At 47.7% G+C, this 23430-nt stretch overlaps 1 protein-coding gene across 1 annotated transcript in view; it reads right to left on the bottom strand.

The window, feature by feature from the left end:
• slc5a10 (solute carrier family 5 member 10) overlaps window positions 1-23430 on the bottom strand; it is a 153772-nt gene that overhangs the window by 30732 nt on the left and 99610 nt on the right. The window contains exon 9 of the mRNA XM_038820095.1: window positions 1829-1936. Within this exon, the coding sequence (XP_038676023.1) occupies window positions 1829-1936 (108 nt within the window). The remainder of the gene's footprint in view (window positions 1-1828; window positions 1937-23430) is intronic.

The following is a 23430-nucleotide window of genomic DNA, read 5'->3' on the forward strand; positions in this document are numbered from 1 at the left end:
GGGGGATTGAGTTTCGGAGCCACAAGGTCATGCTGCAGCTGTACAAAACTCTGGTGCGGCCGCACCTGGAGTACTGCGTGCAGTTCTGGTCACCACATTATAGGAAGGATGTGGAAGCTTTGGAAAGGGTTCAGAGGAGATTTACTCGGATGTTGCCTGGTATGGAGGGAAGGTCTTACAAGGAAAGGCTCAGGGACTTGAGGTTATTTTCGTTAGAGAGGAGAAGGCTGAGAGGTGACTTAATAGAGACATATAAGATAGTCAGAGGGTTAGATAGGGTGGACAGTGAGAGTCTTTTTCCTCGGATGGTGATGACCAACACGAGGGGACATAGCTTTAAATTGAGGGGTGGTAGATATAGGACAGATGTCAGAGGCAGTTTCTTTACTCAGAGAGTAGTAGAGGTGTGGAACGCCCTGCCTGCAACAGTAGTAGACTAGCCAAATTTAAGGGCATTTAAGTGGTCACTGGATAGACATATGGATGAAAATGGAATAGTGTAGGTCAGATAGGCTTCAGATGGTTTCATGGGTCGGCGCAACATCGAGGGCCGAAGGGCCCGTACTGCGCTGTAATATTCTATGTTCTATGTTCTATGTTCACTGATGATTGCACAATATTCAGTACCATTCACAGCTCCTCAGATACTGAAGCAGCCCATGCCCATATGCAACAAGACCTGAACAGCATTCAGACTTGGGCTGAAAAGTAACAAGTAACATTCATGCCACACAAGTGCCAGACAATGACCATCCCCAACAAGAGACCGTCTCCATTTGACATTCAATAGCATTATCATTGCTGAATCCCTCACTGTCAACATCCTGGGGGTTACTATTAACCATAAACCGAACTGGATCAGGCAAATAAATACTGCTGCATTGCAAAAACACTTCAAGGTTCCTTCTACAGCACCTTCCAATCCTGTGACCTCTACCATCTAGAACAATGAAGACAGCAGATGCATGGGAACACCACCACCTGCAAGTTCCCCTCCAAGCCACACCATCCTGATTTGGAAAAAAAATCACCATTCATTCACTATCGCCGAGTCAAAATACTGGGATTACCTCCCAGTTAGCACAGTAGGTGTACCTCCACCACAGGGACTGCAGGGGTTCAAGACAGCAGCTCACCACCACCTTCTCAAAGGCAATTAGGGGTGGGCAATAGATGGTGGCCTAGCCAATGGCTCCCACATCCCACAAAATATTTTTTCAAAATCCCTTATAATTTGAGTATATTAACATTGAATCTCATGGTGCAGAAGGCAGCTATCTTGTTCATTGTGGCCATGCCTGCTCTTTGAAAGGGCAAACCAAATCATCTCGCACCCCTGCCCTTTCCCCATAGCCTTCCCCGTGTCTCTAAAGCCCGTTTGAAAGTTAGCATGATGAATACAGAAAATGGAGAAATGTCCTGTTTGTGGGAGTTACATTGTGCAGATTGGCAACTGCGGATATGACTACTTCACAGAGATCTTATTGGCTGCAAAGTGTTCGGAGTCATGAAAACATTTTTCTTTAATGAATAACGGATACTCACTTCAGGTGTCACCACTGATATTTCTCGCTTGTGTTCTACCTGAGAAACATTCCACATTCTTCATTCCCATCACACAGAATTAGTGAAATCCAAAGCATTCCCTAAATTCCCTTGTGTGGTTTTCTTTCTGCGATCTTCACCAATTCAGGACAGAAAAGTGGATGTTTTTTATTTTGACCGCTCGATATTTGGCCTGTGCTCCTGTGTCAGTTTGTTTACTTGTAACCGTCAACATCTTGAGGATAAGGAAACTTGACGTAAAAGAATTATAAAATAAAGTTACCGTCGGGCATCAGTTCAATCACGAGTTTCGGGAAAGCAATGTTCGAACATCCCACCTCGGTCCCACAAACATTTAGACATTCTTCAGGAACAACACATGCGACTGAATCTGAATGTGAACAAAACAAAATAATATTATTGTTTGTGCCCTGTAACCATTTCAATTGATGTATCATTAAAATTTATGTATCAGATGCAAATATTTCCATTGTTATTCCAGTGGTGATATTTCCCTTAATAAAATATAATCTGACATTGCAGCATTCACAGTTAGCCCAGCCAATTTGGCTCTAGAATTTAGCTTCAGATCCAGTCCATTTTCACCTCCCTCCCACATCAGTGAGCCCCACCAGTTCCGGCTCAGTTGGCGCCACTTCAAGTCCCACTCCAGGACTTGAGCTATAAAGTCAAGGCTAACGCCGCAGTGCAGTGTTGAGGACATGCTGCTATATTGGAGGTGCTGTCTTTCAGGCTAGATGTTAAACCAAGACCCATCTGCCTTCCCTGGTAGGTGTAAAAAATCTCATGGCCCTATTTTGAAGAGCTGGGGAAACAACATCATGAAAGCAGATTATCCCGTGTTTACCATGTTTACTGGGCGGCACCGTAGCACAGTGGTTAGCACTGTTGCTTCACCGCACCAGGGTCCCAGGTTCAATTCCCGGCTTGGGTCACTGTCTGTGCGGAGGCTGCACGTTCTCCCTGTGTCTGCGTGGGTTTCCTCCGGGTGCTCCGGTTTCCTCCCACAAGTCCTGAAAGACGTGCTGTTAGGTGAATTGGACATTCTGAATTCTCCCTCCGTGTACCCGAACAGGCGCCAGAATGTGGTGACGAGGGGATTTTCACAATAACTTCATTGCAGTGTTAATGTAAGCCTACTTGTGACAATAAAGGTTATTTTTATTATGATTATTGCTTGTGGGAGATTGCTCTGCACAAAACTGGTTGCTGCATATCCCACATTCCAACTATGGCGGCACTTCAGTGGTGGTAAAAAATGCAATACAAATGAATGTCTTCCTTTTCATCAGTCTGATGGAGTCCAAACTTTGTAAACAGCCAGCCGTAGGTGCCATAAGATTGTACTTCAAGATCCAGGCTGTTTTAACGGCGACAGCCCAAGTGGAGTCCGAGGAAGCGGAGGGCGTGAGCTCATGGCTGGCCTAATAAGGGGCTAATCGGCAGTGGAGGGGGGGGTTGTTGGAAGCCCCCCGTCCAGGCTGATCACATGGAACGTGAGAGGACTGAATGGACCGGTCAAGAGGACTCGCGTGTTCGTGCATTTGAGGGGGCTGAAGGCTGACGTGGCAATGCTACAAGAGTCACAGCTGAAGATTACAGACCAGACGAGATTGAGGAAGGGGTGGGTTAGCCAAGTGTTCCACTCAGGACTGGACTCGAAGACCAGGGGGGTAGCGACCTTGATCAGCAAACGAGTGGCATTCGAGGCAGAGAGAATCGTGTCAGACAAGGGGGGTAGGTACATAATGGTGAGTGGGAAGCTGGAGGGGGTGCGGGTGGTACTTGTGAACATATGTGCTCCGAATTGGGATGATGTGGAATTTATGAGGCGGGTGTTAGGTAAGATCCCAGACTTAGAGTCACATAACCTGATCATGGGAGGGGACTTCAATACAGTCATTGATCCAGAATTGGACCGGTCAAAATCCAGGACAGGGAGGCGGCCGGCTGCGGCAAAGGAATTGAAGGGTTTTGTGGAACAGATGGGGGGAGTAGACAGATGGGGGGAGTAGACCCATGGAGGTTTGCACGGCCAAGGACGAAGGAGTTTTCCTTTTTCTCACATGTCCATAAGGTATATTCTCGCATCGACTTTTTTGTTCTGAGCAGGGCGCTAATACCGGAGATGGTGGATACTGAGTACTCGGCAATTGCAGTGTCGGATCATGCCCCGCATTGGGTGGATCTACGGGTTAGTGTGGAGAGAGGGCAATGCCCGCTGTGGAGACTGGATGTAGGGTTGCTAGCGGACTAAGCAATCTGTGGGCGGGTTAACAAGTCCATCCGGAACTACCTGGAAACAAATGATGCGGGGGAGGTCTCTGCAGCGACGGCTTGGGAAGCTCTGAAGGCAGTGGTCAGATGGGAATTAATCTCGATATGGGCCCACAGAGAAAAGGTGGAATGGACTGTGAGGGATAGATTAGTGGAGGAGATACTCCAGGTGGACAGGAGATACTCGGAGGCCCCGGACGCGGAGCTACTGAGGGAGCGGCGGAGGTTACAGGCGGAGTTTGGGCTGTGGACCACAGGGAAAGCGATGGAACAGTTGAGGAAGGAAAGGGGGCGATCTATGAGAATGGGGAAAAGGCAGAATGTTGGCACACCAGCTCATGAAAAGAGAGGCGGCCAGGGAGATAGGTAAAGTAAAGAGTAGAGATGGTAATACTGTCCTGGACCCAGCGGGGGTGAACGAGGTGATTAAGGCTTTTATAGTCAATTATATGAGTCGGAACCCCCGGCTGGGGTGGAGGGGATGAGGCAGTTTTTGGATTTTGAGGTTCCTGAGGGTAGATGAGGGTCTGGTGGAAGGGCTGGGAGCCCCAATTGAGATTGAGGAAATAATCAAGGGGCTGGAGGGCATGCAGTCGGGCAAGGCCCCGGGGCCTGACAGCTACCCGGTGGAATTCTATAAGAAGTTTGCACAGATATGGAGCCCACTGCTGGTGAGGACATTTAACGAAGCAAGAGGGAAGGGAGTCCTCCCCCCAGTAATGTCGCTGGCCTTGATTTCATTGATCCTGAAACGGGATAAGGATCCGGAGCAATGCGGGTCATACAGGCCGATTTCTCTACTGAATGTGGATGGTTAAGATGCTGGCCACAAGGATAGTGTCCCGGGGGTGATCGGGGAAGACCAGACGGGATTTGTTAAGGGCAGGCAACTCAAGGCCAATGTTCGAAGGCTTCTAAATTTTATTATGATGTCCTCAGAAGGAGAGGAGGCAGAGGTGGTGGTAGCGATGGATGCAGAGAAGGCTTTTGATCGGGTGGGGGAGGCGCTGGGAAGGTTTGGGTTTGGTGAGGGCTTTATTGCTCTATCAGGCACCAGTAGCAAGTGTGCGTATGAACCAGCTGAGGTCGGGGTATTTTGAACTACACGGAGGGTCGAGGCAAGGGTGCCCCCTCTCCCCGTTACTGTTTGCTGGCCATAGAGCCATTAGCCAAGGCGTTAAGAGCCTCTAGGAACTGGATAGGGCTGGTTCGGGAGGGGGGGATGGTGGGGGGTGGTGGTGGAGCACAGGATCCCGCTTTACACAGATGACCTGCTCTTGTACATTTCGGACCCGTTGGAGGGGATGGGGGAAGTAATGCGAATCTTGGGGGAATTTGGCAACTTTTCGGGGTATAAATTGAACATGGGGAAAAGCGGGATGTTTGCGATCCAGGCAAGAGGACAGGAGAAGAGACTGGGAGAGCTGCCGCTTAGAATGGTAGGGAAGAGCTTTCGATATCTGGGAATTCAGGTGGCCCGGGAATGGGAGGCACTGCACAAGTTAAACCTATCCCGGTTGGTAGAATGAATGGAAGGGGACTTTAAGAGATGGGACATGCTCCCGCTATCACTGGCGGCGGGGGGGGGGGGGGGGGGGGTACAGACCGTGAAAATGACGGTCCTCCTCAGATTTATGTTTATCTCTCAGTGCCTCCCCATCTTCATCCTTAAGGCCTTTTTCCAGCGGGTGAATAAGGTTATTTTGGGCTTTGTGTGGGCGGGTAAAACCCCGCGAGTGAAGAAAGTGTTGCTGGAGCGCAGTCGGGGGGAGGGTGGGTTGGCGCTGCCGAACTTCTGCAATTACTACTGGACGACGAATATAGCCATGATTAGGAAGTGGTTAGTGGGGGAGGGGTCGGCATGGGAGCGGATGGAGGCGGCGTCATGTAAAGACACCAGTTTGGGAGCATTGGTAGTGGCACCTCTGCCGTTTACGCCGGCCCGATACTCCACAAATCCGGTGGTAGCGGCTGCTCTGAAGATCTGGGGGCAATGGAGGAGATATGAGAGAGTGGAGGGAGCATCGATTTGGACCCCGATTTATAATAACCACAGGTTTGTACCGGGTAGGCTGGATGGTGGGTTCCAGAGTTGGCAAAGGGCAGGAATTAGAAGGATGGGGGATCTATTTATAGACGGGAGCTTTCCCAGCTTGAAAGCCTTGGAGGATAAATTTGAATTGCCAGCAGGGAACGGGTTTAGGTATTTGCAGGTGTGAGACTTCGTAAGAAAACAGGTGCCGGCCTTTCCGCTGCTGCCGTCACAGGGGATACAGGATAGAGTAGTTTCCAGTACCTGGGTGGGAGAGGGGAAGGTTTCCGATATTTACCAGGAGCTTTCGGAGGCGGAGGAAACTCCGGTGGAGGAGCTTAAGGGCAAGTGGGAGGACGAGCTAGGAGGAGAGATAGAGGCGAGGCTATGGGTGGATGCCCTAAGCAGGGTTAATACCTCCTCACCGTGCGCCAGGCTTATCCTGATACAATGTAAGGTAGTCCACCGGGCACACATGACAGTGGCTAGGGTGAGCAGGTTTATCGGGGTTGAGGATAGGTTTGCGAGGTGCGCAGGAAGCCCAGCAGATCATGTCCACATGTTTTGGGCATGCCCGAAGCTTAGAGGATTTTGGCAGGGTTTCGCTAAGGCAATGTCCACGGTACTAAAAAGATGGGTGGTGCCGAGTCCGGAGGTAGCGATATTTGGAGTGTCGGAAGATCCGGGAATTCAGGGGGTGAAAGAGGCCGAGGTTTTCGGCTTTGCCTCCCTGGTAGCCCGGAGACGGATCTTGTTAATATGGAGGGACTCGAAGCCCCTGAGTGTAGAGACCGGGGTTAGTGACGTGGCTGAGTTTCTCAGTCGCAAGAAAATAAAGTTCGCCTTAAGAGAGTCAATGTTAGGGTTCTCCCGGAAGTGGCAGCCGTTCGCCGACTTTCTCGGGGAAAATTAAAATGTCAGCAGATGCAGTATTCCGAGGGGGGGGGGATTGTTGTTGTATGGTTGAGGTGCGTGAAGATTGGGCTGGGGGGAATGTTTATTTTACCATGTTGATATTATTGTTTACATTACTGTTGTAAAAATTTTCAAATACTTAATAAAATATTATTTTAAAAAAAGATCCAGGCTGTTTTATTCATTCAACCTTGCTCTTTTCTCCCCCTTTATTTTGGATAAGTAGCTTCTCAATTACACGCGGTGTTAGCTGTGGCACAGTGCGTATCATTCTTGCATCTGAGTCAGAAGGTTGGGGTCCAGGCCCCACTCCTAGGGCTTGAGCACAGAAATCTAGGCTGACATTCCGTTGCTGTGCTGAGGGAGTGCTGCCTTCCTGGAGCTACTATCTTTTGGATGAGACGTTGCAGTGGGGCCCCATCTACCCTCTGAGGCATGCACAAATATATCACTATTCTAGAAAGAAGAGTCCTGGCCCCCAAACAAAACAAAAACATATCATCTGTTGATAGCTTTCAATAGTTTCCCCACAAATGTAGTCACTGAGTATTCTTGCCCCCTCCCCACCTTCTTAACGTAGTGACATTTGCTATCTTCTAATTAAAAAGGCAGTTTCTGAAAATTATGACTAACATGTCGGCAATTTCCTCAACTATTCCAGAGATCAGTGGTTTTGCACTTATTAAAGGAGCATTTCATTGCCTTATACAGCCCTGTTCAATGGAAGCTATCATTTAGTAATTTAAGCATGGGTGCCTGAGGCTGTTCTTCAAACTAAATTATAACAAAGTATTTTTTTAATAAATATTTTTATTCCAAAAATTTTAAGATTATCACACACAAAACATTCCTTTATAATACAAGCAATTTGTTCTTTTTTACAAAATAATAAACCCCCCATCCCCCCATAACAACCCAACTGCCCCACTATTCTACATTCCCCCCTCCTAGTTGCTGACCACAAACATGTCTTTGAAGAAGGCGATGAATGGATTCCACCAGGAAAAGAACCCTTCCTCCAATATTCCAATGACATACTTAATCTTTTCTAATCTCAGTGATGCACAATCAATAACTCTCGAAGCGAGATTGGAGTACAATTGAAGGCTTTATTGGACTATATGTTGCCCCCAGCAGCGCAGGTACAGCTAGGGAGACACAGACTCTTATACTCCGCCTTACTGGGCGGAACCAGCAGGCAGGCTTCACCAATGGTCTTACGGTATCAGGTACCTCCAACACCAATGATCTTATAGCATCAAGTACCTCCAACCTAGGTACCGTAATACCCCTAATACCGACTACCACACTCAGAAACTCTGCCAAGTCCCCCGACCATGCTGAGGCCTTAGATGGCGCTGCAACCTCCATCCAAGCAGAACTTGTATCCGGGTTATTAGAGGCAAAGGCCTTCCTCCTCTCCAGGAGGGCTATCGGGTTCGACACCAAAAAGATTGTCACCAATGGGCGCGACTCCAGCCTGACCCCCACAATCCTTTTTCTTTTTTTCGGGGGGGGGGAGGGCATTGACGGCACAGAGGGTTCCGCCATTTTCTCTTCCACGCCACCACAACGGCCTTCTGAGTCTGATGAGGGGATTTTATTCAACATCTGTCTGGTGATGTAGCCTGTAGACATCCCCCACTGGAGGAGAAACCAACAAAATTCAACATCACCACCTTTCTCCCCAAAACTGCACCCGTCCACCCGGCAAAAGGGACCAAAAATAAAATCTCCAAGTGGGAGCCACCTTGTGTACGAACGACCGCTCACCTCATAGCCGAAGTCAAATAATAACAACATAGATCTATTCATTCAGAGAAAGTCCCGGACAGGAACAATTCTGGGTAATGACGTACGTTAGGGAACTATTTGTCAAAAGGCTAAACGGTCGCATTTTCACATGTAGATGACAAGTTCAGGCAGCTCCATCAGAACTGCTTGATATTCTGCTCAAATCCATCACCAATGCAGCGTCAGCTTTAATTTATTACTGACTTCAGCACTGGATGATTCAACATTAATTACAACCAAAACCAGATGCAAATATCTGATACTCAACAGGTTCGAACGAGCATTTCCAGCTTTCAGGTGAGACAGAGGAGGCCCCGGTGGTGGAAGGTGCTAACAATGGTTTCCAATGGTTGTAGGAAGCTGTGTCCCTCTATTTCCTGGTTTAGGGGCTGGTTTAGCTCACTGGGCTAAATCGCTGGCTTTTAAAGCAGGCCAGCAGCACGGTTCGATTCCCGTACCAGCCTCCCCGGACAGGCGCCGGAATGTGGTGACTAGGGGCTTTTCACAGTAACTTCATTGAATTTCAGTGACAATAAGTGATTTTCATTTCATTTCATTTCCTGGTTGAAACCAACAGAAAAGAATAACATCGGGTCCACAGGACAGCAACAGGCCATTTGACGTACACCCGTGTTAATGCTCCATCCAAGCTTAATCTTATCCCTCTTCATCAAATCATATCGGCATATCATTTTATTTCTGTGTCCATACTTTACATATGTAAATCTATCTGTGCTTCTCGCCTCGGCTACTTCTTGTTGTAGCGAGTTCCATGTTCTCACCACACTCACAGTAAAGATGGTGGTGCTGTATTCCCTGTTGGATTTATTAGTGGCCACATTTTAGTTATGACCCCTAGTTTCCCTCATGTAGAAACATGTTCCTTGGGCACGGTTCAGCAGACTTAAGTTAAAGTACGCTGAACGGTGCACTGAGCGGGGTCTTTCCTGGCTTCCCTGGCTTTCCTGGCTAAGAGTGATACAGCCCTTTGCCGTTTCTGTGCCTCGAGAAAATTCCGCTGAGCCACACTTTGACGGTTCTCCTGGTAACGAGCTGAAGCGTGCTGGCAGGAAGGTCTGCGCCCAGATCAGGGCGTCATTCTGACTAGCTGCCCAGATATTTCCCACCCCCCGAACCCCCCTTTCAGGCACCCCCCCCCCCCCCCACCTCCCCGCCCAACCTTGGGAAGGCCCTCTTAAATGTCCCTCCACCTCCCCGGGCCTGACCCCTGACAGTGCCCCGAGCAATGCCAAGGTGCCCGGGTTTCAGGCAGGCAATGCCAAGGTGCCCACGTGCCGGGGGAGTGCAGGTGCCAGCCTGCTCTGTCCCCGACCACCCCGGGGGTCTCCAATGGCCTGGGAGAAACCCACCCCCAGTGCCATTAAGCCTAATCCACATTTGTGTGGACCAGTACTAAATGGTGCGCTGGCGACGTCTCCCGTGTGCCTCCGGTGAATCCTGGGTGCTGGATGAATCCGGTGAACATATATTTAAATGAGTTTAATGGCTAATTTAAACATACTGATCTGGATCACGCCCAGTCAGGGTGAGATCCAGATTGTGACATCTCGCAAGATTCAATCACCGATAGAGGGTTCGAGTGAGATTCGACAGCCTCATCCCGACACAAAGCCGGGCGTGGCGAGGCTGCTGGACCTCGCTCCTTATCTACATCAACCCCCTCAAACCCGTTCATTTTAAAAGTCTCCATCAGAGGGTGGCACGGTGGAGCAGTGGTTAGCTCTGCTGCCTCACGGCACTGAGGACCCGGGTTCAACCCCAGTCCTGGGTGACTGTCCGTGTGGAGTTTGCACATTCTCCCCGTGTCTGCGTGGTATCACAGAACTTTGAGTGGTGTAACCAAGGCTCAATGTATGTTCAACATGGCTTCCTTACTTTCATTCTATTGGTCTAGAAATCACCCTCTGTGCTCGGATTGCTCAGATGATTGATTGTTTCTACAAAGGGTGAGCATGGCCTGGTAACAGTCGGCCATGGCTCAGAACGTTGGCGGCATTGCCCAGTCGTTGGCCGGCATGGCCCAGACACAGAGGGAGGTGGCCCAGTCCCAGAGAGAGATGGCGCAGTCACTGGCTGATGTGGCACAGATCCAGAAGGTGGCGGCACAGTCACTGCGTGATGTGGCGCAGTCCCAGACAGAGATGGTCCACTCCCTGTTCTCCATGGCCGCGAGTATGCAGATCCTGGTCGAAGACAGAGCGGGCCTCCAGGAATGGCAGCGCCAGGTGGCGGGGGCGTCTCAGGGGTTAACTCCGCTCGCATCCCCGTCCCATGAAGTAGTCCAGAGCCATCAGACACCCCGAGGGAGGAGGAGGTGATGGGACCTGTTCCTCCTGCAGGGGAGGAACCGGAAAGCCGCAGCACCTCAGACCCCCCCCCCCCCTCCCCCCCCCCCCCCCCCACCCCTATCCCTGGTGCATCTGATGGGCAGTGGGCAGAACAGGGCAAAACAGGGCGCAAGGAACACCCAAGAAGCAGAAGGGCCCAACGAGGCCCGGTCTCCCAGAAGACGCAGCTGCTGAGGGTTGACCCAGGTCTCAGGGTGAGAATCACAGCCGGCCACTTCCACTCCATCTGTACCGTCTGGGGATCCACCTCGGGGTAACGTTAGGGCCATAAGCCGGTGCCCCGAAGGGGCTATAGTGCATGTTTTTCCAATACTTCTCAGAGAATTAATCACCTTCTTGAAAAACTAAGGATTGGATGGACCGGAATTCTCCGAATGTTGCGATTTACTTTCCCCACATCGCCGCCGTGGGTTTCCCGGTGGTGTGAGGTGATTACAATGGGAAATCCCGTTGACAAGCAGCGGGAAGAATGAATCCCGCCGTCGACGAACAGCGTACGGCTGAGAAACACGCGGCTGGGGAACCGGAGAATCCAGTCCATTGTTTACATTCTGCTGGTTATTTATTATTGCTATCCTTTTGCTGCTTTGCAATGTTTCCAGGATTAGTCAGTCCAATATTTGGTTGCTAACTCAGGTAACTGCTTAAAACGGGCAATCTGTTTGCCTGTTTGAAACATGCTGTAACGCTTTGAGAGGTGATGCTTTGTCTAGGAAAGAGAAGGTTGAAGGGTAACCTGATAGAGGTCTTTATAATTCTACAAGGGCTTAATAGCGTGACAAGTTTTCCATTTGTGGGAGTGTCCAAAACAAGAGGATATCCATATAAGGCAGTCACTAAGTAACAAGGGAATTGCAGAGGAACACTTTGACACAAAGTGTGCTTAGCCTGTGGAATGCATCATCGCGGAACAGTTGATGTAAATAGCCTGGACACATTTAATAGGAAGCTAGGTGAGCACGAGGAAGATAAGTATAGAAGGTTGTTGTGATAGGTGAAGGGGAAGGGGGGTGGTGACACATGCTCGAATGTTAGCCTTAACACCAACATAGACTAGTTGTGCCAAATATCCTTCTCATGTGCTGTGGACTTGATTGTAACTCGATGTCACACCCTGGGCTGTGATGTTCTGGGGTGCGGCACTTACAGGGTTGATGTCTTTGAAAGGTCTTGCTCAATATTCAAACGCTAGACTCAGGACTTTTGAATTATGCACATGAGATGTTAGTCACTGGTCAACTTCCACCCATTTTCATTCCTTTTACATCTGATTTGTTAATCCACAGTGTGAGATCGGTTTTACATTTTGGTTTTTCAAAAATAACATATTGATTCAATGAATTCTGCATGATTTTCCCTTTAAAAGAAATTTGATGACACTTACCTTGTCTCTTGGGGTCTCCAAAGATATATGTCTTATGCGTATGATATCTACCTACATATATCTCTGTGTAATAAAGTGCATTATTTAATATTCCTGCCCCACTGGAAGAAAATCATTCAGAAATTCTCCAATATCGGGAGATACCAGACACACAGGGTTGGATTTTCCGCTTGCTGACGGCGAAATCACATTCGCCGATCGGACGGAGAGTCCCTTATGACGTCAAAATCGGGGGTGACATCTGTTTTCGGATGCTCCGCCCCCTCCAAACCGGCGTAATCAGTGAGCACGCCGCATGCCATTGGGACGGCCTTAGGCTTTTACCTGAAGGTGCTCCCCCGATGCTCCACCCCGATGGGCCGAATTCCCGACGGAGTGGACCACTTGTGCTCTCAGTTTTCACCAACATCGCGTGGCAGCTGCTGACTGTGTCCAGCGACGCCACAGTCAGGTGGGAGCCGTTCCGCTGGCCGGGGGGGAGGGGGGGGTATTCGGCAGGGGCTGGGGGCACTGGTGGGGGAGGGGTCCGGGGGTGGCGAAGGGGTTTACAGAGGGGCAATTTTTGGCAGACCAGGTCCGCACCCAGCCGGTGCCATGCTGTACGGTGCAGCCGCAGCAGGCCACGCATGTACCTGGATATTCTGCGTCCGGGGGCTTTACGCGGCGTGGCTGAAAGCCCCCCCCCCCCCACCAATCGGAGGATCAGTGGGGTGGCAGCGCCTACTTTCTGGTCGTATGGCCAGATGGATCCTGCGGATATAGCCACAGAATCGGAGAATCCAGTCCAGAATGTTCAATCCCCCTTGATTGATCTCCATATTTACTTAATCAAAGTTACACTTTGCAGCCGTATTAGGAGAGGTATGTTTTACATGTTGTGGTGAATGTATTATACCAATAATCCACCAGTGTATTTGTATCTGTGCTGTTGCCCTTGTATTTGTATCTGTGCTATGTTGTTGCCCTTGTGAGCTTCTCCTATGGGCCATTGTATGGCATTATCCATAGGGGAACATGTTGGGACATGTATGGGCTCCGCCCATGGCTTTTCCCCTTGAAGGGAGGTATGAAGAGCAGTCGACCTGTAGGCGGTTCTCAGTATTGGATCAGTCGCAGGCAGGCACTGTTCTAAGTTGATTAAAGCCACGGTTTACTTCTACTCATGTCTCGAGTGAATTGATGGTCACATCACATGTTTTAATGCTTGTTCCTACCTCTACATCTATCGTGAAAACTACCTCTGTAAACTTGCAATTATCTGCCCCCTCAACATGACTTGCCATTCGCTGCTTTACTACCTTTCAGCAGAGCTATAACAAGTTTGTTCCAGATTCCCTCGAGGTATGAACTCCTCCCACATCTACACAACAGCAACCCCTTCTTGTGACACATAACCTCTGACTCGCCTTGAATAATACCACAAGACCCATGAAAAATGCAAATTGATGACAAAACACAATTGGATATGTATACAATGTAGGTAAAGATCGGAACTGCAAGATGCTACGGTTATGGAGATATATACATCTAACATAAAGATTTGGTATAATGTCATGTGATTTTTCTTTCTTGTGAAAAATGCTTGCGGATTTGTAGAAAAGCTGGAAATCATTAAATGGATAAAGTTGCTCATTCACGATGCTCTCATGTTTAATGCATTAAAGTACAACTTGGCTGACTGTACTGTTTAATGTTTGCTGAAACTGCAGAATGTGTGATTCATGCTTGCTTGATGAAACCTTTTCAATTGATTGTGAATCAAGACAGCCAAGATGGTCCTGGGATAAGGAAACAGGCAATGAGGCTAAAATGATTGATTAATGACAAGCTAAAGGTAATTATCTTAACCATCTGGAAGTTTTGATGAAATTATCTTATTTCTAGGGTCCATGTCCACAATAACACAACATGCCATAATGAATCATCAATGGCAGCGTATATGACCAGAGGACCACAAATATCTCGACTCTGTCAATTTGTAGAGTCACGGTTGAAAGGATTGACAAAGATTACATCTCTACGCAGAGGCGAAAGGAGATGTATTTCTCAGTATATCTACTTTTAGTGACAGTGTATTCATAAGTTCATTAGATATAGGAGCAGAATTAGGCCATTCAGCCCATCGAGTTTGCTCCGCCATTCTATCATGGCTGATACGGGCAGCATGGTAGCATAGTGGTTAGCATCAATGCTTCACAGCTCCAGGGTCCCAGGTTCGGTTCCCGGCTGGGTCACTATCTGTGCGGAGTCTGCACGTCCTCCCCGTGTGTGCGTGGGTTTCCTCCGGGTGCTCCGGTTTCCTCCCACAGTCCAAAGATGTGCAGGTTAGGTGGATTGGCCATGCTAAATTGCCCGTAGTGTCCTAAAAAGTAAGGTTAAGGGGGAGTTGTTGGGTTACGGGTATAGGGTGGATACGTGGGTTTGAGTAGGGTGATCATTGCTCGGCACAACATCGAGGGCCGAAGGGCCTGTTCTGTGCTGTACTGTTCTAAAATAAAAAATAAAAAAAAAATAAAAAAAAAAAAAAATAAAAAAAAATATGTTCCTCATCTGTAACCTACAATGCTACAGACTATGAGCTGGATTGCAAAATCAGCCAGAGCATCTCCTCCCAAGAACACATGACCTGGGAGCGGGAGGAACGAATTTAGCCTCCCGAGCCCAATACCTTCAACGCGATCATGGCTGATTCCAGCATGGCCTCAACTCCACATTCCTGCCCGTTCTCCATAACCCTTCAACTCATTACCAATAAAAAATCTGTCTAATTCCTCCTTAAATTTACTCACTGTCCCAGCAGCCACCACACTCTGGGGTAGTGAATTCCACAGATTCACAACCCTTTGAGAGAAGTGGTTTCTCCTCAAATCTGTTTTAAATTTGCTACCTTTTATTCTAAGATTAAGACCTCTCGTTCTAGAATGCCCCACAAGAGGAACATCCGCTCCACGTCTACTTTATCCATACCTTTTAGCATCTTGTATACCTTGATTTGATCTCCCCTCATTCTTCTGAACTCTAGAGAGTACAGGCCTAAACTGTTCAATCTCTCCTCATACGACAAATCTCTAATCTCTGGGATCAATCTCGTGAACCTCCTCTGAACTGCCTCCAATGCCACTACATCTTTCCTCAAATAAGGGGACCAAAACTGTGCGCAATACTCTAGGTGCGGTCTCACCAATGCCTTGTATTGTTGCAACAACACTTCCTCACCTTTATACTCTATTCCTTTAACTATGAATGCCAACATGCCATTCGCTTTCTTTACTATCTGCTGTGCCTGCATGCTGGTTTTCTGTGACTTATGAACAAGGATCCCCAGATCCCTCTGCAATGGAGCACCCCAAAGTCTCTCCCCATTTAGACTACAAGTTGCCTATCCATTCTTTTGACCAAAATGCATGACCCCGCCATAAACTCCATCTGCCACATTTTGGCCCACTCTCCTAACCCATCTATATCCATTTGTAAGGTTCTTATTTCCTCATTGCAACTTTCTGTCCCACCTATATTTGTGTCATCTGCAAATTTGACTATAGAACCTTCTGTCCCTGTATCCAAATCGTTAATATAGATTGTAAATAGCTGGGGCTCAAGAACCGAACCTTGTGGCATCCCACTAGTTACATCTTGTCATCCGGAAAAAACCCTATTTATCCCAACTCTCTGTGTCCTGTCCACCAGCCAGTCTTCTATCCAAGCTAATAAATTACCTCTAATCCCATATGATCTCACCTTGTGAATTAACCTTCTGTGTGGCACCTTATCAAATGCCTTCCAGAAGTCCAGATATACTACATCTACAGGAACCCCATTATCCACTTTGCTTGTTACATCTTCAAAGAACTCAAGCAAATAAGTGAATTAGTGTGTGTCAAGACTGGGTCAAACACAACAGGGGGATTAAGCTGTGAACCAAATTTGGAGCCAAGATTCAAATTCTCTTGCAGTGCATCGACTGTCAATGAAAAACTGCTCAGATTGAATGACAATCACAGCAAAGTAATGAGAGGATTGGCGGGGGGAGGGGAGCTGTTTGTATGTACAGAATGAGATGACGAGTAGTAGGGGAAAATATTCTAGCGCTGTCTTCTGTGAAAAATCAAAAGTTGAAGAATAGTTTTTATAAATATTATCTACTTTTAAGTAAAACATAGAAGGAAACAGGCACTCTTTGAAACACAATTTTCACTATTTCTTGAGGAGGGTTCCCATGGAGACACTATTCTGACCATTTCACCTGTATTTTACTGTAGTCAATGAAATTGGACACTAATACATCACTGAAGTATAACTTCCAGTTATACAACCTGTACCTCTGGTACAACAATTTCACTTTCACTGCATAAGCTCGCTCCAAGTTCCCACCCAGTATAGAACACACCTGGTTTTCAATCCATTCATGTCACAATGGACAACCATTCGTCACCCCAGTTTTAAGCCTTGACAGCAAAGCTGTAAATCTACTCCAGTCTTAAATAATTGAGCCTTTCTGGTTTTAATCATAACTGGAATCATTGTTGGAACTGCAGTATTGTCATTATCTGGTCACTCCTCTGCAAGTTATTTTGTGAGGCAATGACCTCAGACAAAGAATAAACTCACATATCTTGAATTCTCCCTGTTTTAACAATACAGTACATGGGATTCACTTAAAACCAATTTAGGATGGAAAGACAAGTAGAAGTACATTAGGACACTCCTGTTTACCAGGCAGATTTCTGGTGGTACGGTGGCACAGTGGTTAGCACTGTTGCCTCACTGCGCCAAGGACCCAATGTTCAATTCCCACCTCCGGTGAATTTCTGTGTGGAGTTTGCATATTCTCCCCATGTCTGCATGGGTTTCCTCTGGGTGCTCCGGTTTCCTCCCACAGTCCAAAGCTGTGCCAGTTAGGTCGATTGGCCATGCTGAAATTGCCCTTTAGGGTGGAGTTGGAGGAATAGGGTGGGGGATTGGGCCTAGGTAGGTTCGTCCTTCTGCACTGTAGGGATCTTATGATTCTATGGTAACATTTCCAACTCCCGAGTGTAAATTGCAAGATTTCTTTTTAACAGACATGTTCTCTGGAGGTATTGGAAACAACGTGTGCCATTTAAGTCACGTATAGTTCTACTGTGCCTGCAAGATTCATGTGCAGACATTGTCTACACAGCTTTTAGTTGGAGGAACGATTGAGTCGCATACCAAACTGACGGCTTTTTGGATACGTTGTCAAAAGAGATACACAGAGGCATATTCCTTCCAAGTTAATTCTTGTATGATACATTCTCACACCCATACTATACAATGAATAGACTGATTTGTTGGCACTGCATCTAAACAAAATCTACAAGTGGCAATAGCCTTTTAGAAAACAATTGAAGCTCAAATTTCAAGAACGTTTTTTTACGATGAAACACAAACTTAGGGTTATAGTACATTATTCTGATTTATAAAGAACTTGGCGAACTTTAGACCGTCAATTAATTTGAAAAACGTTTAAATTGGGAAGTGTGGATGCACAAAGGGACGTACAGGGGTATCCTTGTACACCAGTCAATGGAAGTTGAGAGGCAGGTGCAGCAAGCAATTAGGAAGGCCAATGGTATGTTGGCCTTCATTGAAAGAAGATTTGAGTTCGGAAGTAGAGTTGTCTTACTGCAGTTATACAAAGCCTTGGTGAGACCACACCTGGAGTATTGCATGCAATACTAAGAAAGGATATACTTGCCATGGAGGGAGTGCAGCAGAGTTTACTGGGTGGGACTGTTCTATGAGGAGAGATTGGTTTGACTGGGCCCGTATTCACTAGATCTTAGAAGGATTAGAGGAGATCTGATTGAAAAGTGTAACATTCTAACAGGGCTGGACAAATTAAATGCAAGGAGGATGTTTTCCTTGGTTGGGGAATCTAGAACCAGGGTCTCAAGATATGGGGTGGACCATTCAGGACTGAGAGGAGGAAAGAATTTCTTTGCTAAAATGGTGGAATCTGTGGAATTGTCTACCACAGACAGCTGCGGAGACCAAGTCACTGAATAATTCAAAAAAGTGACAGATTTTCTTTTTAGATTTTAATGGCATCAGGGCGATGGGGAGAAAACGGGGCATTAAGATGGAGCAGTCATTTTCAAAGTCAGGGTCACGACCTGTGGTTGGGTTGTGGGCGGGTGTCGGGAGGTTCACGGAGCCATGCGTTGCGGCGTTCCCGATTGCGGGACGTACTGCCCAAAGGCCGAGACTGGCTTTTAAAACTGCCGCTGTAACCTGGTTTCAGAACAATGGCTGTCTGCTGCATGCATGCTGCCTTAGCAGTGCACAGGCTCGGAACCCACTGGAGCAGACTGTGTTGTTCCTCGTGTCTTAATAAAGCTTGTCGTCTCAAAGGTGGAGAAGATGCTTTATTGTGAATTCATTCTCTCATCGGGGCGAAATTCTCCGACCCCCAGCAGGGTCGGAGAATCGCCTGGGGGCGCCTAAAATCCCGCCCCCGCCGTGGCAGAGATTCACCGCCACCCGGGAAGTGGCGGGGGCAGGAATCTCGCCACTCCGATTGGAGAGGCCCCTGCGGCGATTCTCCGGCCCGGATGGGCCGAAGTCCCGCCACTGGGAGGCCTCCCCCGCCGCCGAGGTTTAAACCACCTCTGGAACGGTGGGTTCAGCGGCGCGAGCAGGTCCCCGGGGTCCTGGGGGGGGGGGGGGGTGGGGGCGATCGAACCCCGGGGGGGTGCCCCCATGGTGGCCTGGCCCGCGATCGGGGCCCCCCGCTCAGACTCCGGGCCAGTGCCCTGGCTGCACTCTTTCTCCTTCCGCGCCGCCACGGCCTCCGCCATGGCGGAAGCGGAAGAGAACCCCGCATCGCGCATGCGCCGGCAGTGACGTCAGCGGCCAGCTGCCACTGATGTCACTGCCGGCGCATGCGCGGACCGGTGAAAGCCTTTCGGCCAGCCCCGCTGCCGGGGGCGCCTGTTTTTTGCGCCAGTCTTTTGGTGCTAACCGCTCCGGCGCGGGGCTGGCCCCCAAAGGTGAGGAGAATTCCCCACCTTTGGGGAGGCGCGACCCCTGAGTGGTTGGCGCCACTCCCCTACTCTGGGACCCTCCGTCACGCCGGGTAGGGGAGAATGCCACCCCAGAGCTTAACTTACGGCTACCTCAAATGGTGCCTACCTGTGTGTCTGTGTCCTGCTACGAGTTCTGCCTTTCGTGAAGTGTGTCCTCACTTCCTGTCCCAGTGTATTTATAGCTCTCCCGTGCTCCTTCTAGTGCTTGCTCAGTTGTATTGCATCTACTCAGATCTAAATCACCACATCCTCCCTTTTTTCTTTACATATTATCTGTACATCGTTAAAGAAAATTGTACAAAACAGTATAGATATGTGTATCTATACAAGTGATGGTGCTATTGCATATTTTACAAAGCCAATTTATATTTATGAGTCCAATCTTAATAAAAACATTTATGAGTCCAAACTTGATTAATTTGTTCACTGAGTTTTTTCTTTTGTTGTTGTTGACGTGGTGAATGTTGTCGGTGTTCTTGTTATTTTAAGTAACCAATGCGTCATCCCGAGGTGTTTGCATGGTTGAACCACTGATGTTGACTGACATGGACTTTTTTCTGTGCTTGTGGTTTCGATTTATTATGTCATCTGTCTTGAAAGCTGGTGTGCTTGCTTGTTCTGGAGCAGATGTGAGTTTGTGCGATTCGTTGTCATCCCATGGCATGTTTGTAGTCTTGTCATTGTTTTGCAGTGTGCTGTGGCATTGTCCTTCATGTGCAGAGTTGTACCATTTTGTACAAGTCGTTGTTTCATTGCTGTTGTTTCTGTCGTTCCTGTCTTTGTTGTTTTCGTTGCCGTTCTTGTTGCTGTTTTTGTCATTTCTGTCTTTGTTGTTGTCGCTATCTTTGTTATGCTTCTTGTTGGTTTTGTTGTTCTTCTTGTAGTTTTTGTCGTTGTGCTTGTAGTTTTTGTTGGTGCTGTTGTTGTTCTTGTTTCTGCAGTGCTTCTTGCGATTTTTGATGTTCTTGTTGCGCTTCATGTTGCTTTTGTTCTTGCTGTTGTTGTTCTCATTTCTGCTGTGCTTCTTTTGGCTTTTGTTTTTCTTGTTATGCTCAATGAGTGTCCCGTGTGGATAATTTGAGTCATTGAACGTTTCGTCACGAGAATGGTGAGAATGACCTGATGTTGCATTGATGCTGGTGACATCAGTCATTTGTTGTGGATTAGATTCGTCATCTTTGCTTTCTTGGTGCTTCTCTTCTGGAGTCAAATTCTTCACGATTTAATTTGACACGGTCCCTCTGGACTCTTGGTGCTCCTCTTCCGGAGTCAAAATCTTCATGATTTCAATTGACGTGGTCTCTCTGGACTCTTGGCGCTCCTCTTCTGGAGTCAAAATCGGCATGGTTTCTATTGGCGTGGTCTCTCTGGACTCTTGGCGCTCCTCTTCTGGAGTCAAAATCTGGATGGTTTCTATTGGCATGGTCTCTCTGGACTCTTGGGTGGCCCTACACTGTGCTTCTGTACAGACAAGCTGAGAACTGTCAGTCTCGCTGTGATCCTGTACCTCCTGTATGTCGAGTGTGATCACCTTGTCACTGTTTTCGCATGCAGTGGGTAGATGTACATTGTCTTCTTCTTGTTTATGTGAGCTTGGTAGACTTTCATAGTCTGCTTGCGGTTGCTCAGATACGGTGGGTTGACCTTCATGGTTTTGTTCATGCATGGTGTTCGCCAGGGAGTGTTTGCTTGCTTCCCTTTTGGAGTTTTTCATCACTCTCACTGTGGAGCCTATCATCGCTCTCTCTGTGGAGTCTTTCTGTGCTCTCTGTGTGGCGTCGTCTTCGTCTTGGGTATTGCTGTCATCCAATGTATCGACACCATGGCACCATGGTGTTGGATTCATCTACCACGAGTAGATTCGTGTTGAGCTTTGCGACCGTGTCGCTGATGCTGTGATCAGCATCCGAATATCTCAGCCATGTCTGAGTAGTATTCTTCGAAAACCAAATCATCTTGGTTGGATTCATCTACCACGAGTAGATTCGTGTTGAGCTTTGCGACCGTGTCGCTGATGCTGTGATCAGCATATCCGAATAACCCAGCCATGTCTCAGTAGTAATCTTCGAAAACCAAATCATCTTTTTTTGTTTCGGATTTCTTTTTGTTCTCTTCACTTTGGGTGGTGCAGACTGCTTTTTCCAGGGTGTTGTGCGAGTTGTTTTCAACTGCTGGTTTAAGTTCAGGCGTTTTTTTTGTAATCTGAGGCAAGAAAGTTTGGTTTTACAGCTTTAAGTATTTTGTTTTCAATTTTCGGGCATTTCCCTTTTAAGTAGGCGTGGTCCGGATGCTCAGACGTCATGACGCTCGTGACGTCATGAGCAGGAAGCAATTGCGCATGCGCAAATCGGCCTTCCTTTACTGTGCGGTTTTGTGTCCACTGCGCATGCGGGACTTGCGCATGCGCATAACGATCCACGACCAAAACATTTTGAGACTGCGCATGCGCGGCTTGCGCATGCGCATGACGATCAGCAACACAAACCTTTTTAAACTGGCACCATGGTGTTGGATTCACCTACCAATGCGCGGCTTCCGTTTCCTGCGCATGCGCAGATGCAGATTTTAGTTCATTGTGCCCTAGAGACTGTAAAATGTGGTCCGACGCCATTTTATCACGGATTTCAGCGTTATTTCTTTCTGAAAGTTGTAAGTTACCTTTTCCTTTCGATCTGGACTGGATTTCAGCGTTTTGGCTTTGTGAAAAATTCAAGTTATTTCTTCTTTTTGATCTGTACTTTTCACTCGCGATTTCTTGACTGAAGCCTTTCTGTTTGTAGAGTTTTGCATCACTCAGTCTCTGTGCAGTTTGGCCTCTGAGCATACCATGCTGTTCAAATTCCTTACAGTACTCTTCAAATTTGTTTAGTATTGTTTGTAAGTAGTTGCTGTCTTCATCTTTTGAGTATTTAAATCCATTATATACTTTCCTAGCTTCATGTCCTGCGATGAGCATTGCTTTTTTAATTTTGTCTGAGGCTGCTGCTACATCATTAGCTATGATATAAAAATCGAACATTTGTTTAAACATTTTCCAGACATTTCTTACATTGCCGGTTGTGTCCAGCTGAGGTGGGGTTCCAAGCCACATCCTCGAATAAGCGATGTCTTCCCAAGTCCAATGTCCAGTAGGAGATTTCCATGCCATTTTGTTCTTTCTGTATCTGCAGCTGAGTTGACCTGTAGTAAGCGCCTGAAGGCAATCCTGGTACCATGTGTTGTTCCTCGTGTCTTAATAAAGCTCGTAGTCTCAAAGGTGGAGAAGATGCTTTATTGTGAATTCGTTCTCTCTTCAGAGCTTAACTTACGGCTACCTCAAATGCTGCCTGCCTGTGTGTCTGTGTCCTGCTACGAGTTCTGCCTTCCGTGAAGTGTGTCCTCACTTCCTGTACCAGTGTATTTATAGCTCTCCCGTGCTCCCTCTAGTGCTTGCTCAGTTGTATTGCATCTACTCAGATCTACAATCACCACACAGACCGCCTCCTCCTGACATCAGCAGCTCACCCAGGAGCAGTTTTTTTACAACATAAACAGTTTTTTTAGTCGATGGGGTCTTCCTGCCTGGAGCGGTGGCAGAGAGCAGGTCACGCTCGGCGCGAGAGGGATTCCCCCATTTTGCAGCTGCCAGCATTGCTGGTGTGAGCTCCAGGGCCTCAAGTGAACAACCCATGAACACGAAGCTGAAAACAGCAAAAAGGCAGCGTAAAGATGATTTCTTGAGGTATGTGCCACTGCAAATCAGAATGCAAGGCCCATGTGTGTTATATGTAGGGAGGTACTGGCAAATGAAAAATGAAAACCCTCAAAACTTCAAAGACATTTCAAGATGAAGTACGGCGAGATCGAGGACAAACCTCTTGATTTTTTTCAACGGATGCAGTGATATCTTAAATCATCAGCTGAAGTCATTATCAGAAATGTAACAGTGAATAACAAGGCAAATGAGATTGTGAGGACCAAGCAGGCTCACCTGTCCCATTAAAGGTAAGTGAAAATGGTGGGTCGCAAAGGATGGTCGCCATGGGTCGCGAAGCCCGTCTGTATGGG

The sequence above is a fragment of the Scyliorhinus canicula genome, chromosome 15 (genome assembly GCF_902713615.1).
Source record: "Scyliorhinus canicula chromosome 15, sScyCan1.1, whole genome shotgun sequence".
Classification (NCBI taxonomy): Eukaryota; Metazoa; Chordata; class Chondrichthyes; order Carcharhiniformes; family Scyliorhinidae; genus Scyliorhinus; species Scyliorhinus canicula.